This window comes from Branchiostoma belcheri, unplaced genomic scaffold, assembly GCF_001625305.1.
Source record: "Branchiostoma belcheri isolate BF01 breed outbred unplaced genomic scaffold, Haploidv18h27 scaffold46, whole genome shotgun sequence".
In the NCBI taxonomy this organism is placed as follows: domain Eukaryota; kingdom Metazoa; phylum Chordata; class Leptocardii; order Amphioxiformes; family Branchiostomatidae; genus Branchiostoma; species Branchiostoma belcheri.
The window spans coordinates 288559-311163 of NW_017804087.1; the positions used below are offsets into that span (position 1 = coordinate 288559).

The window sequence follows — 22605 nt, forward strand, 5'->3', positions numbered from 1 at the left end:
AAATACTATTACGGCTATCTACCACGCATTCTGATCAAGGCTTTGAGAGAAAAGAGCTTTATGGATAGATGTGATACACGGGGAGAGGCAATCTAGGAAAATTCTCTGGACCTTCATCCATTTTCGCCCCCAAACACTGCAAGGATCCATCTCCATCAGTACTTGTCTATGTGAAGAATGGGGGGCCCTCCGTAGAAATGGGTCCCTTTCCGTGCTGCTGCCCTCTGCAAAATGTGCCCGGCCATTTTTACCCGTTTACACCTCAGAAGTGTATTCTGGTTGCGTTTCCTTCTTTTCTCAAAATTGTCAGATTCTGCCAGAAAGATTTGAAGGCCAAAAATCCACTTTGTACCATGTAGTTGTAGATGCAAATACTGTAGAAGAAATTGGTACAGAATGTTCTCAGTCAAAACTGCTTTGTTTTTCTGAATTTCTCTGTATTACCATCCTAAGGATTTCAAATAAAAGGACTAGAAATCCTGGTACATAAGCTTGTTAAGTACTAGGTTATGATTATGGAGCAAACAGAGTTTCTTGACCTTTTATGACCTTGAGAACACAGTGTGCGGCAGTTACACAGTAATGCAGTATGACGGGGGTATTCCCCCAGAACTAACACTGTGATGCAATACACCGGGTTAGCCTGCCAGGTCAAAGGTTAATGACCTCCAGGCCAAGGGCAACCAATGGCCAATCACACCAAACCATTTGGAATGGGCGGGGACTAATCGACTGTAGCAGTTCAATAGACCCAACACAGGCAATGGCAAAACATGGTTTTAAAAATACACTTCTACCATTCAACTATAAACTAAGGTAGCCAATGCAATTTCAGAGCTGCAAATCAAAGAAATACTCTGAATGAGGAAATCTGCCTGATATTAATATCTATGGCCATTTCTTAGCACGTTTTCTTCATTATTTCATACTCGACGTGTTTGAAATACCCCAAAAACAATCTACGTGAGGAGTCACTTTTATTTTTTGGGTACCAGCAATATATATCCAGAACCAGCTTACAAAATGAAACAAGCAACTAAAAAGATGAAGTAAAGAAAAAATATTTCTTTTTCTAATTGAACTTTGATCATTGTGGACTCTAAAAGAATCTATGGAATCGCGAGTTTCTCCTATAATTACTTGTGAGGGCGCATATTGATTACCTTTACCAGTGTTATAAAGATAATGGACAGGGTTAAATCCATGTAACCAACCCCAGGCTTGAGATGACCTCTCCAAGATACAGAGATTCTATTTTTAGGTGACAGTCAAAATCTCTTAAGTTTCTAAAATATGGGCTGCATTTTATGGCATTCACATGTGATGTGAGGCCCTTTGTCATAATTTTTATAACATAATTGTGGTAAAGACATATGGCAGCACAGTTGGGTATACTAGAGAATTGACAAGCAAAATGCAAAAAAAGTTTCTTTCTTTCCTATAGACTTATGAATCACATGATGTTTTAAAAATAAACTGTCACCTTGAAAAGGTACTTGGTAGTGAGAAAATACAAGCTGCTGCTACTTTTGTTACAATGTTTTATGAGCATTGATTATATTGACTGTCTGATATAACAGATGTTGTTTTTCACTGGGTGTGAAAACATGTCTGTAGTCGAATTCCCCAACTCCAGTCCTGGAGTAGAAACAAACCAAAAGAAATTAGAAATTTCAGATTTTCGGGAGGCGTTTTGGGTTTTTATCATGAATATATTGAAACTATTTGTATGATCATGGGGAAATATCCAATTGAATTACAACGTACATTATAGAATGGGTTGTATGATTGTAATGATGTAACTCACTCCGGTATTACAACCGTTGTTTCATATCATACCAGATTTACACAGTACACATCCCTGGCGACCACATACCACACCCTTCTACACCACACAAAACAATACTTCTGTCTCAGAAGTAATTAAAACTTCTCAAGGAAATTAACTAAAAACAAAAATGACAGAGCATTTCAGATGTGTGACTTAAGCATATCTTCACCGGAAAAGTAGACAGAAAAAATGCCAGCACAGCTCCAATTTTGCCAACACTAAATGAAGGGGCAGTTCCGTATTACTACTTTCTTTCCTTCAATCACATCTAGCTGAGAACAACCACATTGGATTGGCACTGGCAGAGATCATAAGTAATAAGATCAATGGTAGGCTGAGCTGAGCATTTCTCTGTGTTAGCAGGTAATAGCTTATCGTTTTTTGCGCCGTCTCTCTCAGTCTCAGCCATCAATACCCCTGCATAGTTGTAGAAAGGCATAAAACCCCCCACAGCAAATCAATTGGATAAAATTGTCATCCTGGGGCGGCATTAAAATGGAAAATCTATTATTGAAACCCCAAAATATTAAAATTCATGGGTTAAAATGACCCATAGGAGAAACTGTATCAGCTGTCATCTCTATCGGAATGATGCATTCTTCTTTTTGTCATGCGGCCACCATGCCATCTGTTGTTTGATAATGTCGACATCCTCTTTTTTTTAGGCCTTCACGAAGGGTAGAAGGAAGACGGATCGTTTTTGGCGTGAGACGTTGACATTATGTGGTCATGCTGTGGCCGCAGAGACATGGACGTGACCAATGGAATGAGCCGTATTAGAACAAGTGTTTGGCGTGTTGGGACCTGCGGTCTACCAAGAGGGTCTGGGATACCAGTAGGCCGCCCTGCGGAGCTTACAGGCCAGCTGCCTGGTACAACTATCATAACACACCTACTACAGATTTAACGGGGCTTCTTTTTTCTGCATACCTGCACTGGTGCAGATAACATAGAAAAGCATCTGCACCAGACAAAATTTACCTGCACCACTAGGAAATTTAGAGTATGGATCATACCTAGTATGGATCATACTTAAGTTAAAGCTGTTCAGAAACGATTGCCATTATGTTCTTATGGTAACAGTCAATGCAGCAAATAAAAGCCACATATACCTACATGTATATACATGTATAACCCCAGTACATTGACTGATACAGGTTAGGTGCTGGAAGATATCAGAAATACCTGCACAGCTCCAAGTTTACCTACAGTAATCTCAAGCCAACTTACCTCATTGAAGAGCTAATCTTCGACTGGTTGTGACAGAGACAGACACTGTATTCAGTATTTCCAAGTTCATTGGGAAATTCCCCTAGCTCTTTTGGACAAGCACAATGAACAGTAGACCACAGCTTAACGTCCCATCCTATGGACTACAACCTTTTCAGTAGAATACAAGTCAGTAGAGCAACTACATTCTGATTTTAAACACCCAAGCTCTTGGTCGATAGTCAAAGAAAGTGAAATCTTTTTCCAGTCATCACAGTAAAAAGTTAAGACAAAAATGACATTTACCTCTAACATATACCTGTAAATATACCCTAAAGGAACACATTTCATAAAGGTTTAAAAGATTCTCCCTACCTATTGTCAGGATACTTGGCAAGACTACAGTTGTTGGTCACTCTCATCTTCTTGAAAGTAGTGATGTACCAAGGAGGTTATACTACCTCTACGGGTGTACAAAGCAATGAAGAGACTACAGGCCTAAGTGTGAAAATGAAAGAGACTTTTAGTTTTTGTACCATATGTTAAGTTTTCCCCAACATCTGCATGAGAGAAACATCTGCTGTTGATGGAGTGAGAGTGTTTAACTGTGGACTTTCTGGGGCAACCTCTGACCACAACACATTTGTCTACCTTTCCAAGTTTAACAGGTTGTTGTGAGTTCTACTCACCATCAAATGTCAGCATTCTCACTAAGAAAAACAATGGCTGTCAGAGGACAATCAGGTCTAATACATCATGTCGGGAAGACCTTGGAATTTCTTTGGAAATTCACGGCTCTTGGGAAACGGTGATGGACGAGCGCGGAATGACGGGGCAGCGGGCGCCGGTCGTGAAATAGTTCTACGCCTTCATGCATATAAATGCAACAAAAGTTTCTTTCTACACAAATCTGACCTGCCAGATCCTCTAGAAACACTGGTTCTATTAACAGGAACAATGCAGCAAATTCAAGAGAAAGGAGGGAATTTCCCCGCAAGGACTTGCTTGGTTCTTCTTTTTTTTTGGTCTTGGCACAAAAAAAGGGCCCCTGATTTGATTAACAAATGCGGCCAATGGTTTTAGTGGAGTGACAAGTCAATTCATCACTCAGTAGGGGCCGACTGACAGTGTTTCAACTCCTTTTTCTACTAGGCTACTTCTTGTAAATAGACCAAAAAGATAGAGATTAAATGATAGGGCTGTTGCAAGAAAAGTAAAGGTAGTAATAATACTTTGACCAAAAATAAAAATACTGACCATCTTAATTTACAGTGGTATACACAAAATAGAGATATACTTTAGGTATTGTCAAACTGGTCTGATATCTTGCTGTTCCACCTTGAAACAGCTATATCTTAGGGGGCAGTTAGGGGTCCTATAATATCATATTACCATAGGTCCCTATACCTGACAATTGCACAAGACATAGGACAATACTAGATGTACTGCTGAAACCACAATGCACATGAAAAATGCTGATCTAGATGAATATCTTTCAGCCAAGGTACTTATAAATAAGTGTCTTGCTGAGTCTCTGTACTGTTGACTTTTGTAGATTCTGACGGATTTGAAAAGGTCAGAAAGGATGGTGATTTTATTGATAGGACCCAGTGGAAAAGTGGTTTGTATTGTACCATGTATGGGTCTCCTTGGTTGCAGTCTTGCAGACATGTCTCACCAACATATCCATCATATTTGACCTGTTTCTGTCAAACTCGGAGGGACACACGACTTTTCAGGAGGTAACACTGTGTGACATTTCCTCAGTACTGGTTCATTGTACCATATAGAACACAATGTAACATTCTTTATACTATGTTTAAACATTCACAGCTCAAAACAGAAAGTAAAACTTGCGTGAAAAAATGCCAATTGCAAAGATTTTTAGCGTTGAAACAGAAGAAAATAGAAATCTCACATAGCTCTTGGTTTGCTATGCAAACAAGACACATCTAAAGGCTTTGAAAGCTAAACTTTATATGTGTGTACATCTAGTCTGTGTGTACAGCAAGAACTCTTTGAGAGAAAATTATGTGCTAGGTTGGTTCTATGAGTACAGGTGATGATAACAGTAAGTTATAGTTTCGTTGACGCCAAAAGTCACGAAATGGAACTGGGATTTTTCCAGCTGTCCTGTTCTGTGGAATTTCGGTGGCTGTCCGGAAATAGAAGCAGACTGTAGATCATTTGTCACCTTCAAACTGTCTGTCTGCAAATGGACATTTGCCAACAGATGTCAGACCTGCAAACCAGCCTGGACTATAAACACTGGACCTCTCATAGCCGTCCTCACAAACACTGCCTGTTTCAAACTTTCAAAATTTGTCAAAATCGCTTTTTATTCACATTCTTAAGTAATAACATCATGTTACGTTTGAAAAATAAGCTAGGAACCCCGCCGAAGAATCTGGCTCTAATTGACTGGAAAGAAAAGCTCTCAGCACAAAGGAAGCACACTCCCAAACAAACTTACTGACAGGCAATAAATAATCGTAAATTAAAGTACAGAGAAAGGTGCACCTGTAAGGATAGGGGTGATATATGGACTGGCTTTTAAACACCACAGAGAGGGTCCATTGTTTGACCCACTCCCTGCAGCTTTTTGGGCAAAATGGCAATTTTCTATAAGAAAAACAACATTCTTTGCTCTTTGGTAAGTAGTAGACGCTGAGACAGTATAACACAACTATTTCTAACATGTTTCTTAGAGATTTTTCACATCAGATGTGCTTGACAAATGAAAGGAAAAACGGATTATGAGGGCTACATAAAAGACTGATGGCATATAAATGTAGTTCTTGACTTTTGTATGTTGGAGACAAAAGTCCACTTACAGTCGGAAGCATTTTTGGAAAGAGACAAGATTGTGTGGGCTATTAGCTATAGATTTCAACTGCTGAAAAAGTCATCAATTAACTTGCCATATCTTACAATACTGCAATATTCAGTCTTCCTGCAGCTGGAAAACACAAAGACTTGCTGCTCAGCAAAACAAAAGAGATTTCCATAAGATCATTCATAAGATATACTACAGTACACTGCTGGTATAGTGGCGGAACAAAGAGTTTTGCCTGTGAGATGGCATCTGCCCAGGACATGATTAGCCCTGTAATTGAAGAGCACAATGCAGCTCAAACAGGATTAGTCCAGCTCTGGATCAATCCTGTGAGAGAGAGCTGCAGACCTCCTAGCCTGGATACCAGGCTGTTTCCAGGGTCTTCAAAGGCTAGCTCCTTGGCTCTAGAGCCAACAGGCTTCTGAATTAATTTTACCAGAGTCTCAGGGTCTAACTCAAGAGGGCTGTTGTAAAATTTCTTGGAAGTATGTTGGCCCTAGAGCTGAAGAGCTAGCCTATGCAAGCCCTGAAAACAGTCTGACTTCCAGGCTACCCTATAGCCCTTTCCTATTGGTGCTAGCATTATTGTAATCTCCAAGCAAATGAGCCTTAGTGTTTTATGAATGCTTTCCATAAATTCACTACATCTTTCTACAAGTACACCTCTTATAATCTTTGCCTTTTCCTAGGAAAAAAGTCATACTAGATGCCACCAAAACATGTGTGAAACACATACACTGACTGAGCTGAGCCCTACATTTGCTATGAGATTATCATCGCCCTGTTGTTTGATACACCCTTCCACAAAAGCACACAATGGTATCAGCACTCTTAGCACTGTTATCTCACCTTCTGTTTATCTCGGTCTGACCCAGTTACTGGGTTGTTGGAAAGGTGACTTTATAAAAGGTCAAGCATATTTTTGTCTCAATGTCATTTTCCCGTGATGTCTTCGCTCTCATATTAGGTTGGTCACGGGAATATCTTTTTGGACTATTTGTGTCATGTAGTGGTAGTGTTTTTAGCATTTCAAAGGCACGCAAACTTCTGTATTGGGTTTTAAACGCATTTCCTGAAAACTACTGTTTGTAGATGTGATTTCATCCAGTATAACTTTTGTAAAAGTTATTCTCTTGACACTAATACATCATGCCTTTTGTAGGCCCATGCAGCATTAGCACATTGTACAGAACCAGCAGAAATTGCGACCAGGTCCCATGCTAATTTTAGGCCTTATCAATCATTCCAAATTTGTCAACCATGACAATATATCATTATCAAATGGTCATTTATCACTTTTGCTAATCACTGTGATTTACCCTTTAACTAACTGTCCACTACTGAAGTCATTCGAAAAGAAATTGGAGTGTATACTTTTCACATAGGAATAAGTCATGTACGGGGGAGGGGGGTAGCATATATTTATGACCATTTTTCTTGTACGTTGGGGTCAGTTGAACATCCATAAAGGTCACGGCAAATAGCCTGAGGCCAGAACAAATGATACCGTGCGAAATGTTTTCAGCCGCCGTCTCGGCCGGAGCTTTTTCCGCCCGCTGCTAGCGAGCATATGTGTTTACGTACGTAATGAGCCGAAAGGTCGCGGAAGGTCGATGCCTTGGCGGAGAGAGGGCGGGAAGGCATACATAAGACCGCTGAATGTCGACCTCTGTACATCTCTGGAGCAAGGATCTCTCCATAATGGTGGTAGATCCGTGGAAAGAAAAACGCTTATGCCATAAAAACTTTATCACCACTACACAATATGTTACAAAATACTTGCCACTCCTTTCCATGCAGCTAACACTCAAAGGTCCACAGAGCAGTGTTCTAGCCAGCCTGAATTTTTCTTACAATAAATATTCTCACACTTTTTGAGGGCCACAATTTGCTTGTAGACCAAGCTTAGTTCAATGACATCTCTTTCTACATCTGTACACACTGATTCTTGTCCATCAAAGATGATGGATTTAATATGGGCAAAAATTTTTTTGCATTAACAGCAGCAAAATTCCGTCAACGCTGGCTAGAACACTACAACAGAGGTATGTTTCTCATCTGTTAGGGACCTTGCCACACAGACACTACTGCTACTGGCACATGGGCATCTCTTGCCATCACGGTCAGAGGTCAAGAAAAAGCACACAGGAAACAGGAGCCCACAAACACAGGTCTGGTATTTGACACAAAGTCCCCAGCAGTGTGTTAGCTTTGAAAGAAGCCAGGCTCCAGACTGTGCAGCATGTTTGTGGGCAGGACTGCAGTTGGTTCAAGGAAGACAGAAATTAGAACCAAACACCCATCCAGGATAGAACCAAACACCCATCCAGGAATTTATTTTCAATGTTCTACGATCTTCAAAATTTGTCTCCAATTATCATTTTCCTTTGGTTTGTTTTGTTTTGTGTAGTTCTTTCTCTTTTTTTTTTCAAAAGTGGTTGATGTACCAATGATTATTCTAACATATAATCATATTCAGAGAATCATCAAAAGGGCAAAGGTTCAAGCACCGCTTGGGCATGGTGTCAGGGATTGCAAATTTCAGATGGGACCTGAAGCCAGCAGCCACAAGCATAAGGAGGCTTCAATCCTCTGCAGGTAAAAAGCCCATAACACTTACTGAGTAGGTGCCTTGGTCTGCTAAGGTTGGTAAAATACAAGCCATGGCAAGGCCACTTTGACCTATTATTCATTGAAAAAGCATCATGTCTGACTCTAAGCTGGTCTGCTGCTTTAGCTTATTCTGTTACAGTATAACCCAACGTACCCCTTATCCTCTGGAGGATTTACACTGAATGGTGCGCCACCATCACAAAAATAACCTTTTAACCCTTATCCTACTAAGCCTCTAATTAGTTTATCCATCACACATTTTTTGTGTCAAACCAGTATCATATTTCCTTACCTGATGATGAGAACTTTATTCCCTCACAAGAACTTTTTTTGGGGGTAACTCAATTATGCAAATGTCTTGACTTCCAGCAGGGTGTATGGAATTATACATGTGACACTGTTGACATATAAATGGGTTTTGGGGTGACACTTTTGACACGGAATGGGCAGTGGTCACTTAATGCATGGCTGGCTTTAATGAAAATATTCCCCAGGTCCACATTAATGAGGTTTAAATGACCAGTTAATCACTTAAGTAAATAAAAATCAATACATCACAGCTTGAGTGGAATACGAAAAATAAATTTCATAAAATCATGAGTATGATTTCTGACCAAAGCTTTCTAACAATGTTACACTTTCCTATAATAGAAAACAGACTGGAAACAACTACTAGACGATATATTGTACGAAAACTTGGTACAAATGGATCAACTGTTGTTAAGACAAGAAACCGTTTGAATTCTTTATTTAGCATTTTGTAGGTGGTAACAAAAAGTGCAGAATACAAAAATTCACAGACGCTTATGTACCCAATACTAGGGATGGTGCAGGTTAGGTGCAGGTAAACATCAGAAATACCTGCACAGCTCCTATCTTACCTGCACTAACCTGCCTATGCAGTGGTATTTTGAGTCCTATAAACATCTCGGATGGTATTCAAGGATGACTGTGATACTGTTTTAGAGGCAAAAAAAAAGCTGGCCTAAAAAGAAAGCACCCAATGACAGGTCCCTCGTGTTATAAATGGACTAGAGGTCACCCACAGCAAGGTTACAGAAAAGCTACCACACCAGTTTGCATATTTCTCCAGGCCTGCAAGCAGTTATTTGGCATGGTAACAGAGACACTAAATCATACAAGGGGCCCTATATTATGTGTGTTGTAGTGTAGGATGAATAGCGGTCTATTTCCCCAATATCAGATGTCTAGATATCTCAGTTTACCACTTTCTTTTTTTTCAAATGTTGGTGAATTTTGAACTTTGAAGCTTTATTTTGACACTGAGTATTTTACAAATAAACAAAGGCTCAAATACAAACAAACAAAACAATAACAACTTTGTGACTAAATTGAAATTCAAATTCCATCACAGAAATTGAAGAATTTTCAAACCTACTCAACTGACAACTTCTAATATTAACCGATAGGAGAATTTACCGTATTGTATCCAGGACAGTACCTATCTAGTTCTATGCCTTAATGGGATCAGAGTTAGGATCAGGCACGGTTCTGGATAGTCTCTGTGCATCCAAGAACATAGATTTGCCCCAGGCATGGTTCTGGATATGCGGGGACTACAGACAATCCAGTCTGTGCTCAGGCACAGTTCTATATGTAGCATGGTTTGGATACAACAAACACCATACACTTTAAAATCTGCATGAAAATGAAAAGTTATGCCAATGACATTATCCACAAAAGAACTGTGCTCAATAATATCACAATACAACTAGCAACAATAAATGTAACTATGAATTTACTAACATGCACTGCAAAACAATTATAACAATATGCAATAACAAGTATTATCACGAGAGATGTGTCCAAACCATCTGCAAGTGAGTCCACAAAAATCTTTACTTTCATTGTAAACTTTAAACACTCCCATAAGAGCGGCTACAGTATATATACCAGATTGGTAGTGGATAACCAGTTGTGACTGGGATCCAATTTGCTTGCTCCCTGCCAGATTGCTGACCCCTGGCTGAAATGAAAGTGGATTATAGTGGAGGGGGTCACTCCTACCACATATCAAATTTACTGACACCCAGTTAACTACACAGTTTCCTTACTAAACGGAAACAGCATTGGCTGTGTAAGATGGGTACCAACACTTCTGTTTTATCACACAAAATGTTCAATGTAATACATTGTATCTATGGTTATAACATTGAAATGCATAAATCATATACTACAAACATAGAATATTGGCCAGTGATTTTCCTCTCTACACAACTAGGTATTCTTCCTACCTTGCTTATGCTTCGATCTCTATCCCTGATTGTGTATAAAAAAATCCTAATATCCTATGTCCTACCAACGTGATGAAATTATTTTCGGGGGAACAAAACAAATAATTCTACACAATTATAATACTGTTATTTCTTTTACATCTACTCACAACAATTTAAGACAATATAGTTGTCCTGTAGCAAGAAAAAAGACATGAAAAATCTGGCTTCAAACCCAGAACTGCCTAGTTGTGCAGTTACAGAGACTGCACGCCAACGCACGGACCACCCAACGGATTTTATAGGTCTTATCAGGTCTCTGTCGTTGTTAAGTTTAACGAGATATCTTCGACCATACAGATCCGCAGACATAGATACCTCTATACAAGCCATAAATATCAGAGAAACCATTTGACTCCCTCACAATTCTACATTACCACCCAGGCTGGCAGTAAATTTTTATGAGCGAGCATTTTTAGTTTATTACGAACATGTTCCAGGCTGGCTACAGCGAAGATACGCACTGTGTCATCTAATTGTGGGGAAAACAATTATATCAGGCACGGTCTCACTTAGAGCAAGGAGCTTTCATCCTTGCTTAGAGGGAGGTCAAATTTGTGCCGTCCTTGTAATATGGGCTACAATGTCAAAAATATTACAGTTACACTATCTCTTACAGTTGAGAGTTTATCACTTGTATTCAGGCTAAAAATAATGATGCGAAACGCATTCCAAAGGAAGCCATAACTAAAGAATTTATATGATTACGGAAATCCAATTAGAAATACATTTTTCTGCGTAGTAAAGCATGTATGATATATGCTTGGGGTTGGAAATTAGCACAAGAATACGGTTCTAGGCTGAACTTTGTGTGGTTATGTATTTTCTGTGTCAAATCCATTGGCTACGGTGGCTATGTAACAAATCCAAGGCAGAAAAACACTTACTTTAATGGGATAAGGCTATACAGACACAAAACTGCACCAAATTAAATCCGCGGATGCTGTACAAGAGATATACACACCGTAGGCCACATGGAGGGGTAGTCAGGAAAGGGCTACGCAAATTGACGACCTGCCGGCCAGTCGTCTTGCTAAGCTCTTGCCGCCGTTTATTACGTTACACCGGGATCACCACATAACAGCCATCCGACGCAGGTTAGATTTTATGAACCGTCTTTTTACAATGTGGTTAAATACGGGCTACACTGCCAAAGTGCTAGCGACCGAGGAAATTTATTTACAGCGTCTGGGGTACCATATTGTCTCAGTAATTGATGTAGAGGACACAGACCTTATTGAATAATGTTGAACGATGCAATAATTGTATCTAAAATTCTACACTCAACCTCATAATTTGAAGAACTAGTTGAAACCAAACGCTGCAAAAATATAATGTAAACATTGGGTGTGCTTTGGCAACTGTACCGCAGCATATGATACAGTTCCTGTTACAAGTTATGTTAAAAAAAGGAAGCCCTCTTTGCTTCAAAGAAGAAAATTTATAAATTATTAGTATTTTTGATTGCAAATCACAGCTACCTTGTGCATTGGAAAATGACTATAGGTATGTAGTACTACGCAAGGATTCCAAGTCTTGCAATGATGTGGAATGTGGGCTAAAATATAGGCCACAAGCATACAACAAGGAGCGAAACCCTATAGCTCCTGTATCTTACTTCTGGTGTTTACTTCTGATACAACAACAACACACACTCCTGTGTAACTAGACCTGGGAAGAAATGTTGAGATGATCTTAACCATAGGAAACTGGCAAGGGGGTATAAGAATGAGGAAAAGGTGGTTTTGGTATGTAGACTCTGTGTTGTTGACATTTCACGTTGACACAGCTATAGGAGCTTTATACACACTCCTACGGTTGACTCCTTAGACCACAAAATTTGTAACGGTTTGTGATAACAATCCCTGATAGGCAACAAAAGCTGGGCTGGTTATTTTGTGCGGTTGGTGTAAGAATCCAGTGTTTGCCGGTTCCCCCCAGAAGAGTGCCCCCAAAAATGCAGGAAAGGGAAAGGGGGTGGGCAAACAACACATGACAAATGGCATGTCAACATGTCCCTGTACTACCCCGCCTGTAGGCTTACCTGAGGAGCTGTGGTGTGCCGAGCCCACCGAGCTCACCGAGCCTTGTGGGGACACGCCGGGCATGTTGGCCTGGGCCATCTTGAAGTTGTCTCACTCGGAGGAGCGTAAATCCACAGTACCATGTAGCGAGCGACGACTCTATGGTCCTCTTGCCCGCCTGCCGTGCTAGAACACAGTGGTGAAACTCGGCATGACCCTCTTGCAAATGAAAAGGTCAAATAAGGGGCCTACAAGCTAAATAGGTGGCCTTTGCGGGAAGGGCCTGCTTGTTCTGCCGGGATCTGACAGTGACGGATAGCACTTCAGAGACTGTTGCAATTTTAATAACTCTAATGCCTGGCAATTGTGATCTTCCTACTGGAAATCAATTGGGAAGAGGCTGAGAGTGTCAGAGGTAGGGTTTAAGGGTGTTGGACCTAGATTGAACCAGCAGGACTTGTAATGTGAGAAGGTATTCAGGAGTAAATGTCCCAGAGTAACCCCTGACCTAGGCTGCCCAGAGGCCAGGGGAAACACTCTGTTCATTGGAGCGTGCATAACACTTAGGTGCTAACTATAGCATCATTAGTTTTCCATAGGCACACACTCGCTCCAGTTTACATTGTACCGTTCCACCAAATCAAAAACACATAAATTTATCCCAAAACAGGATGGTAGGATTTAAAAAGACATTATTTAGGAAAAAAGAAAGATTTGAGGAACCTAAATTTGCAGAAGTTCTGTTATTGTTGTTGATGGTATGATACTACTTTGAATTTGAATTTGGCAGAGAAAAAACACTAAATTCTGGACAAAATATGTCACAATATCTTGCTGAAAGTATTACTTCATAATCAAACATTATAATCTAATTGAAGTAATTATAACCTATGCCATAAACAAAGAGAAAAATACACTTACATGTACTTTTCTTTTACCTCATGAGCAATATTTTATGTAACTACATGGTCAGATCATTTCCTCAGGACCTGAAAGAAATATAAACAATTTATAAATTATCTGACTCTCAAAAGGTAATGAATAGAATTATATAGGCATAGCTTAAAATTTCTATAAAACTTGCAGGCAAGCATACCAGCATCAGATCCAGCAATGTTTTCTTTGGAACAAAGCTAATTGTAGGGGAGGCCCTTGCAGCTAGGTGTGAATTGGTTCTGTTAATGACACTTTTACTGTTTACTTTGTACTGTAATTATACAGGGTGGCAAACCTGTAAGTACTGTATTGTTTTCATCAATGGGAGATAATTTACTGTTGCCCAATGGAGACTTTTTATACATCATTAGTTATGATGCCCAATCATGAAATGTGTATTATCCCCTGTAAGCAAAGGGGGTAGTTTGGTAAGTTTCTCAGTATTTCAGGCTAACTTTTCAGTAAGAAGGTAATCTTTTAAAAAGCGCAAGAAATTCCTTTTAATGATCATCATTTCAAAACAAATCTGGCAAGAAATTCTTATAAAACACTCATACTTATTGTCCAGTTTATAGTTGTTGTTCCCTGTTTTGCAAGGATAAGAATAGGAGCTAGCACTTCAGATGTGTAATAAGGTTTCCAAACTTTACATTTTCTCTAAAAAAAATGAATTGCATGTAAAAATAAAATGCAGCTTATCAAGAACGAAAGATTCCCAATACACATGCAGCCCACTCCATCATAACTTCCGATGTATAATAGGGTTTCTAATCTTTTCATTTTCTCTGAAAAAAAATTGCATGTAAAATAGAAAACGCACAGACATTTGCTAGCTAATCAAGAATGAAGGATTCCCAATACACATGCAGCCAGGCCACTCCATCACAACTGTCGGACATGTCCCTATCTCATGCTAACTCTGCATTTCCATCCAAACAGACTCCTATCTCCATCACAATGTCTCAGCACAAAGAGGTCGCTGACCGTTTCAGACAGTGGACGGACACAGGGCTTCTGCTCTCTGTGGTGTCTTTACTCTCCCACTATAATTATGGACCGGACTGGGGGGGACACCATTGTGAGCCCCTTTGACATTTTAATCCCAGAAGAGGCCGGGCACTCAAACTGAGGAAGATCTCTGTATACTAGTATGCTCTTTTCTGAGTCAATGGATCCAGTTCTAAAGTGGGAAATTTGCATGATTACCATCAAAAAGCAAGTCAGTTTCTAGTGAAGTCTATCATTCTTGAAAATAGATCAAATAGAAAGATACCAGATCTAGAATTGAATGAATGCATATGTTCAAAACAAGCTGCCCATGCAAGATTCTCGGTAACTAAAAAGTGACGGAAGAACCAGCTTCAAATAATAAAAAAAGAGTTGCAAATAAAAAGGTTCTAACAGTAAGGAAAAAGCAAAGACTATGTAATAGCAGTGGCATTCCAAAATTACTATGGAGCATATATAAAAGATGCAGTATGAAGACTAACAAATTATGGAACATAACCTTCATAAATCAAATGTTATGATTAAAATATTCATCTTTGCATAACCAATATCTCAAAAACGAAAAATTCTGAACAAATATGTAAGTCACTGACAGAAAACATATCTGCAAGAGACTCTGTAACAAAAGTGGTATCCCAAAATTAATATGGAGCATGTATTAAAGATGCACTGCCAGCATAAAGACTATCAAATATATGGAACATAACCTTCATAAATCAAAGAATATTTTTGGAATATTCATCCCTGCATAAATCTCTCAAAAGCTAAGAAAACAAATCTATAAGACAGCCATAATTCCCTGTATGTTGATAAGTGCTGTTGAGGCACCCATGTTGTACCCAAACCCCAGCCCTCCAACCTCCACTTTAATTTCTTCACTGTTTCCCATTTATTAGTCAGAGCTGGCTGGAGCTGAGGAAGCCGGGAACAATTTGTCAGCTTTGGTCTCAGGACGATAAATCCTGGGTTTTTAATTTCATACCTGTGGTGGAAGGCACCTGGTGTAACCCTGGCAGGTATACATCATGTCTGACAGCACATCGGCAGAACGTACTGCACCTGCGCAAAACCCGTAATGTATTGTGCATAGCACTTCGGCAGAACGTCTCATATAAGGTTGTATTTGCTCATATAAGGTTAGCATTCCGACAGTAGTTTTCAAATGTTCTGTCGGAAAAGATATCGTCTGCAACAGGCAAAATTCTGATGCAACGTTGACCAAAAATCCAAGGAAAACCGCGAAAATCGAGGGTTCTGCGCAGGCGCAGTACGTTCTGCCGACGTGCTATGTTTGACACCTGAGCAGACACTGCCGAAAACACACAGGATTCTGGGTAATGTAGCCTAGATACTAGACTCATAGAACACCTAAGGCCCAGTACTGGATAACTTTGGGCCTAGTGTGCTATGGATTCTGACATCTAGGCTAGGGAAATGTTGCTGTGTGACAGTCTACATTTACTAACTTCTATTTAGAGGTAGTTTGTTTGTTTGTTTGTTTGTTTGTTTCTGTTTACTTTAGCCATTGTGGCTAAACATAATCTCAGTGGAAGAGTACTTTACACTTTGCCCACACTAACTTATTTTCCTATATTTGTTCCAGGACAAACTTTAAAATCATTTCGTATTAAAAATTTTAATGCAAGGACAAGTCAGGAACTTTTTCCTCTTTCTCCACTTCCATAAGGATAAAGGGAAACTTCCTTACAAGTATTGCTCTTGTATACCTTCTAGTAGAACGAAAAAAGTGTTGGTATTACCACCTGCCTGGACTGTCAAATGGACCAGTCCACAGCTGATTTATCTAGCGGCTCCCAGCTGAGGTAATTTTGATGGTTAATCCTGAGCCAAGGTCAGGAAACCCAGCGTCGTCTGGACCAGCCTCCATGGCAACAGCACCATCTACTGTACATGCAGTTAACTTCGCAGTGTTCATAATATTTAGCTATAAGAATGAAAACGAGTTGAAACAAATCTGTAATACAGTAGTTATACAGTTTACCGTGTCATTAATTTGCTGTATAGAGGTTAACGAAAAATACTGTTGGCAAACCATCATTACTGAAAATTTATCAGTTAAAATTCTAAATTGATAGATTAGTAGCAGTATAATTTCAGTAAATTTTCAGGTGATCAGCTTTCACTGTCTTACTCTTACTGAAACTTCTTTTTACTGTTGTTTTACTGCCGATACAGTACTGAAATGCATTTCAGTACTGAAATTTTAAATACTGTCTTACTGCCAAGTACTTTTATGCTTCTCTTGGACAATTTTACCATTGTTTTACTGTCAGTACAGTACTGAAATTCATCTGGCATACTGTCAATTGGGTGGTTTTATAGATGACTAAAGCCACTGTGAAAGTTTCTGCATCTGCAGTAGATGGAGATGAGGAGAACCATCCTTCATTATGCGTGATGTACTGCACTAATCCCCCCTGGGGCCTGTCAGTCCTGACAGATGGCCCCCAGGAGTCCCTCCAGCCCCCCCCCCCCCTGCATGGGTCTCCCCAGGTGTAAGCTGTCATCTGTCCAGCTAGCCTGGGGGGGGGTCTTTAGGGACTTTGAGATGAACTTAAAATCATTTATTACTCCAAAATCTGACCTAATTTCTTCTCCATCACAAACAAAGGAAATTTATATTCCCAGCAAACAACTATAACAGACAAAAAATGTCTCATTTTTTTTAAATTTGTGGATTGTGATTTTGGACTTTGATTTTGATTAGATATTGTTCATATATTTTTGTACTGATTTGTTTCTTGTGTTCCTGTGAGCCCAACCCACCACTGGAACTCTTGGAAGAGCGACCAATGCTGACAAGGCTTTCCAGGCAAAATAAAAGGATTGGTTGATTGATGATTGATTGATTGATTGATTGATTGATTGATTGATTGATCAAAAGAAATACAACCCCTCAAAAAAAAGAGTGAGAAACCATTATATTGAAGAGTCATCATTTTGTTTTGTTTTATAATACTATATTTCATCTTTGCTCCTTATTGTCAATTATGTTAGATTATACAATAAGCCCTCAAGCGAGAATTTGCGATGCATTTTTATTTTCATGAAAAGTTTAGGAAATCAATACTTATAAGCATGAAGCATTTTATATCTTCTATTCTATTCTGCACCTTATTAGCAATGAAATTTCTCATAGCTTCTGATTTACAACTTTTATAAACTTTATGACTGCCTGACAGGTTAGAAAAAGCAAAGGTCACAATTTAAAGGAGTCAACTTGTTTTTGTCTTGCATTGGGATCCCTAGCAGCTTGTTATGGTACTGCAGTGGAACTTCCAGTTTAGATATTTTGTGATCTGAAGATGCTAGGGTCATGAATTTTGGGCCGTAGATAGCTCTTGTGCTTGGGAAGAAGTGATGGGAGTTCTGTGCAGTTTGCTACTCCAATTTTACCTGCACAAACCAGCATATATGCAGGTGGTATCATTTGAATCCTGGATACAGCAAATGCTGAAACATTCGTGTATTGGTTTTATTTTCATATTTTTTGCAATGACATATGCATATCTATTCATGAAACTACACATATTTCTCCCTTGTAATAGTTGTATGACTAACTGTACTACTTCAACCGACAACACCAAGAAAACCTCCTTTTCCCTCCGGCAGCAAAAGAAAACCAATGCAAAAGCAAACAAATTTACAGTACACAGAAACACCAGGGCAGGAATATCTGTCACTGATCCCCAAAGACAAATGTCCACCCATGAATATCCATCAGCTTTTGCTATAGATTCCAATTAAAATTCCGTCAATTGTATCATTTATTAATCAAGCCTGCTGCCTTAAATTGGCGTACTCCTAGAAAGAACAGCGCTTAATCAATATAAGAGCCTTAAGGTTATTAATCTTTAGATTACGAAAATCAAAACTTGACTCCATTTTACCTGCTGTAAGCTGCATCATACATCAAAGACAAAATAAGCTGAATATTGTACAATTTAGTGTATCTGGGAGACACCTGCAATACGAGATAACAGACTTTTATACCGCTTTATGGCACATTTTCTGAATAACTTCTTTTCAACTTTCGATCGATCTTACATTTTCTAAAGAAATCACTGTCTTGCTACATGTCAAAAGCATCATCTTTCAAGAGATATCTAAATTTTTCAGACATATGTCGAATTCAAAGAAGCTTTTTTGTTTACATTACAAAAAAGTAGTCCCAACAATCCTCACCAATGGAAAATGGTCTCTCAGAAAGTTGGGTTTCGAGTGGTTCAAAACTGTGTAATTTTCATTTGCTCTTAGAAATATCAGACACATATAAAGTAAATGGCATATATTACCATACATTTCTGATATCTATAGGAAGAGACCTCCTTTTACTCTGCCTGTCAATCTTCCCCACCAACGTGCTGTCAACCTCCTCCGGCTTCCTGAATTCACCCAATTCTTGCTGGGAATCCCAGCCAGATCCAGAGACTTTTGACCTCCAATCATTCTGCCAGTCAATCTTCCCCACCCATGTGCTGTCAACCTACCCCGAACAAATCCACAGCTCAGCCACTCAAAACAATACTCCCTGAGAAGCAATGATATCCTTTCAATTTTGCAAACTAAGTTTTTGATTCAGGCTAGAAAGTGTCAGTGCCATTTCAACTGAATGCCAATAGTCTTGCAAATCTGCTGCATATAATTCCAGACTTAGACAACCTGTTTCCAGTACTGCACAGTTCTGCTTCTCTTTAATTCCAGTCAGGCTTTAAAGTTTTCATTCTACCCGCTACTCTAGTCACCTCCCCACCATAGAAATATGGGCTGGGCACTGTTACAGATAAATCATGTGTACCCAAACCACGCTTGGATTCATGCGGCGCTGGCCTTGTTCGATCGGCGCGGGATTCGGTCCAGCGGACCCGTGGATTGCTCCCGCCGTCTACAGCTGAGCCAAGGTCTGACCAATGGTGGGAGGGGCGGAGAAATGACGGTAATGGATGGACAAACACGTGCAGCCTGGGTGCAGAATAAATCACTCTTTTCAACGCAAGCTTGGAAAGGGGAGTTCTACACGCACAAAGGTCAATATCAACTACAAACTTCTGTTGTATGTCACAATCATATCAAACAGTATGTACAATCTATATGAATTATAATTAATACTTTTACCTAGTATGGCATGTTGATTGCTATGTCTGTTTGTTTTCAACATTCTCCTTGCTAAGTTAGCCTATCATTGGGATACAAAATTCATATTGGCTAAGATATAAAGCTTTTGGAAGGTTAAACATGATGATGGCTATGACAAAAGACATTCTTGAAAATATTAAAATCTTATACTGCAAGAAAGATGGGATCGTGTGGCGCAATGGCAGCGTACGCGACTCGGAATCAAGAGGTCCCGGGTTCGAGTCCTGACATGCCACCGATCTTGTGCCCTTGGGAAAGGCACTTTACACGACTTTCCCCACTAGACTCAAGTAAAAATGAGTATTGTCTGTCCAGTATTCGTTTCTATGTGCGGGACACAACATCAGCAACAGCTGCCTCTGCTCCGCGTGTATTGCATTGTTGCAATTTCAATAAAATAAAAAGATGGGATTCTGGGATTCTGTTTATTACTTCAACAAGAAACTGAATATTTCAGGGTTTGGGGTTAATTTTGTAAATGTATTGTAACTGTGGAGGGGATTATGTGAATCAGATGTAATTTAATTGGTTATTACCCCACTTCCTGAATTCCTCCATGTACTGCCCACTTGACCTCCATATCAATCATCTGTCAAAATCATGTCATACCCACCATGCAGCCAAAGATAGGTGGACAAACAGAAACACAAACCCACAGTTCAAGGACCCAAACAAGCAACTGTAACTTTATAAGGAGTGAACTTTACTGTGTGACTGTAGGAGTGATATATCGTGTAATGTCACTGCCAAATGTGACATAGAGAGGTTAAAATGTTTAACCTCCCAACACGAAATCAATGGCAGAGGAAAGAGGAGACCAGAATGAAGTCAGAAAGTTGAAACTTGAGTCTGTTCTAAAAACTTTCCAGTCTGGCAGTGCATGCACACACAGGTCTCGAAGTACTGGGTGCATATACACCTTTATAGTACAGGTAAAATTGGGGCTGTGCAGGTATTTCTGATGTCTACATGTACATGTACATGTACCTGCACCTAACCTGCACTGGTCCATGTACTGGGGTTATACATAAATTTATGTGGATTTTTATTTGCTGCAGTGTTACCACATATGAGAATGGAGCATTAAAGAAATGATGGCAATGTTTTCTAAACAGTTTTTACTATTTTAGTATGATGCACACTTCCTAAATTCTGAGTGGTGCAGGTAAAAATTGTCTGGTGCAGGTGATTTTCAATATCAGGTACACTGGAAAATGGCATTTCCAGCCCTGTATATAAATTGGCTTTGGAAGTGAGTATGAAGTACAAAAGGCATGTAGTTACGTATATTTAGAGACCTCTTGCAATAAGTTATGTAGTCATTGGTAGTCTTCTTTGATAAATGTGCAACTAATGTTACAGTGTTGTTAACAGTACTTGTGGGTAAAATTTGTCTCTTCTGTGGGACTTGTCAGAGATTGTCGTTAATCTTACTGGCTCCCACCTTGTTAAGTTGTATAAGACTGGGTTTTAGTCTTGTCATTGGTAACTCATGTTTAAAACAAATAACTAATGTAGAAATATGAAACTTTCTTGCACAATGTCATAAATTGTAAAACTAATTTGCTACATATTAAACAATTACTAGTAAACTGTATGAATACTATGATATATAATATAATGTAGCATACTCAAAGTATCAAGGCATTAGTATATGCATATCATATACATATGGTATTATCATGGACATGTATATGTTTTTTTCTCCATTTTGGCATAAACAGTTGAAGAAATTAAGTCTTCCTAGTTAAAGTTTTCTTTTCATTTATCAATGTAGAGAATTTCAACAGGAGTGTGTCCAAAACACACCATTTTCTATTTCTAAAGTCAATATGCCGTGTACATATCAAGCAATACCGGTACATACAATTAAGTCAAATTAGGATTGGACATTATGACAAGCTAACAAAACTACATGTACCAATATTAAAGGTAAGGGGTAAATAAGCACAGAAAAGTTCAAATATCTACTTCAACCATTTCCATTCTTATGAAAAAAAATGAATTGTCAAGACTTTTCCCTCAGTAGTACACCCCAATGGAATTTTTTTTACATTCGAAATTCCCCCCAAAGGAATATTTGGACCTTCTCTTATACTAATGTACATGAGATGAATTGTAATGAGGTGTAAAACAGTAAAAACTAGGTCAGAAACATTTGTCATCCCCACACTACTAAAAGCCTGTCCTGGTGTCCCGTCCTACAGCCATTTTTCACTGCTTCTGATTCTATCCCATGGCAAAACACAGACAGGGACAATCTCTCTAATGGGCTCATGGTGGCTCAAACTAGGACTCACAAAGATGTACGATAGGAGAAAAAAAATCAACTGACAAAGGCTATGGAATGTAAAAATGGATAAGAGAAAAAATCAACAATGAAACATAGAAGAATGTAAAAAAAAAGGATGATGGGAGAAAAAAAATCACCAAACATAGGAGAATGTAAAAACATGGATGATGGGAGAAAAAATATCCACAAACAGAAGAGTGTGAAAACTAAAACAACTGGGTATACAGATTGAAAGGTAAAAACACATATAACATACATTGTACCCGTGACAATCGTTGTGCAATAAACTTTGACTTGACTTGACTATAACTGGTACAACCCTAATTTATTTATAAGAAAATATGAGAAAAAAATCACCTACTAGTAATATAGAAGAATGTAAAAAAAATAACTCATAAAAAACA

General features: G+C 39.0%; 1 protein-coding gene across 1 annotated transcript in view; it reads right to left on the minus strand.

Moving 5' to 3' along the window:
- Window positions 1-22605, minus strand: part of LOC109479038 (retinoic acid receptor alpha-like) — a 145997-nt gene that overhangs the window by 122072 nt on the left and 1320 nt on the right. Inside the window, exons 3-4 of the mRNA XM_019780881.1 lie at window positions 13729-13796; window positions 12828-12993 (exon numbers count right to left, since the gene is read on the minus strand). Coding sequence (XP_019636440.1) covers window positions 12828-12906 — 79 coding nt within the window. The 5' untranslated portion in view covers window positions 12907-12993; window positions 13729-13796. The remainder of the gene's footprint in view (window positions 1-12827; window positions 12994-13728; window positions 13797-22605) is intronic.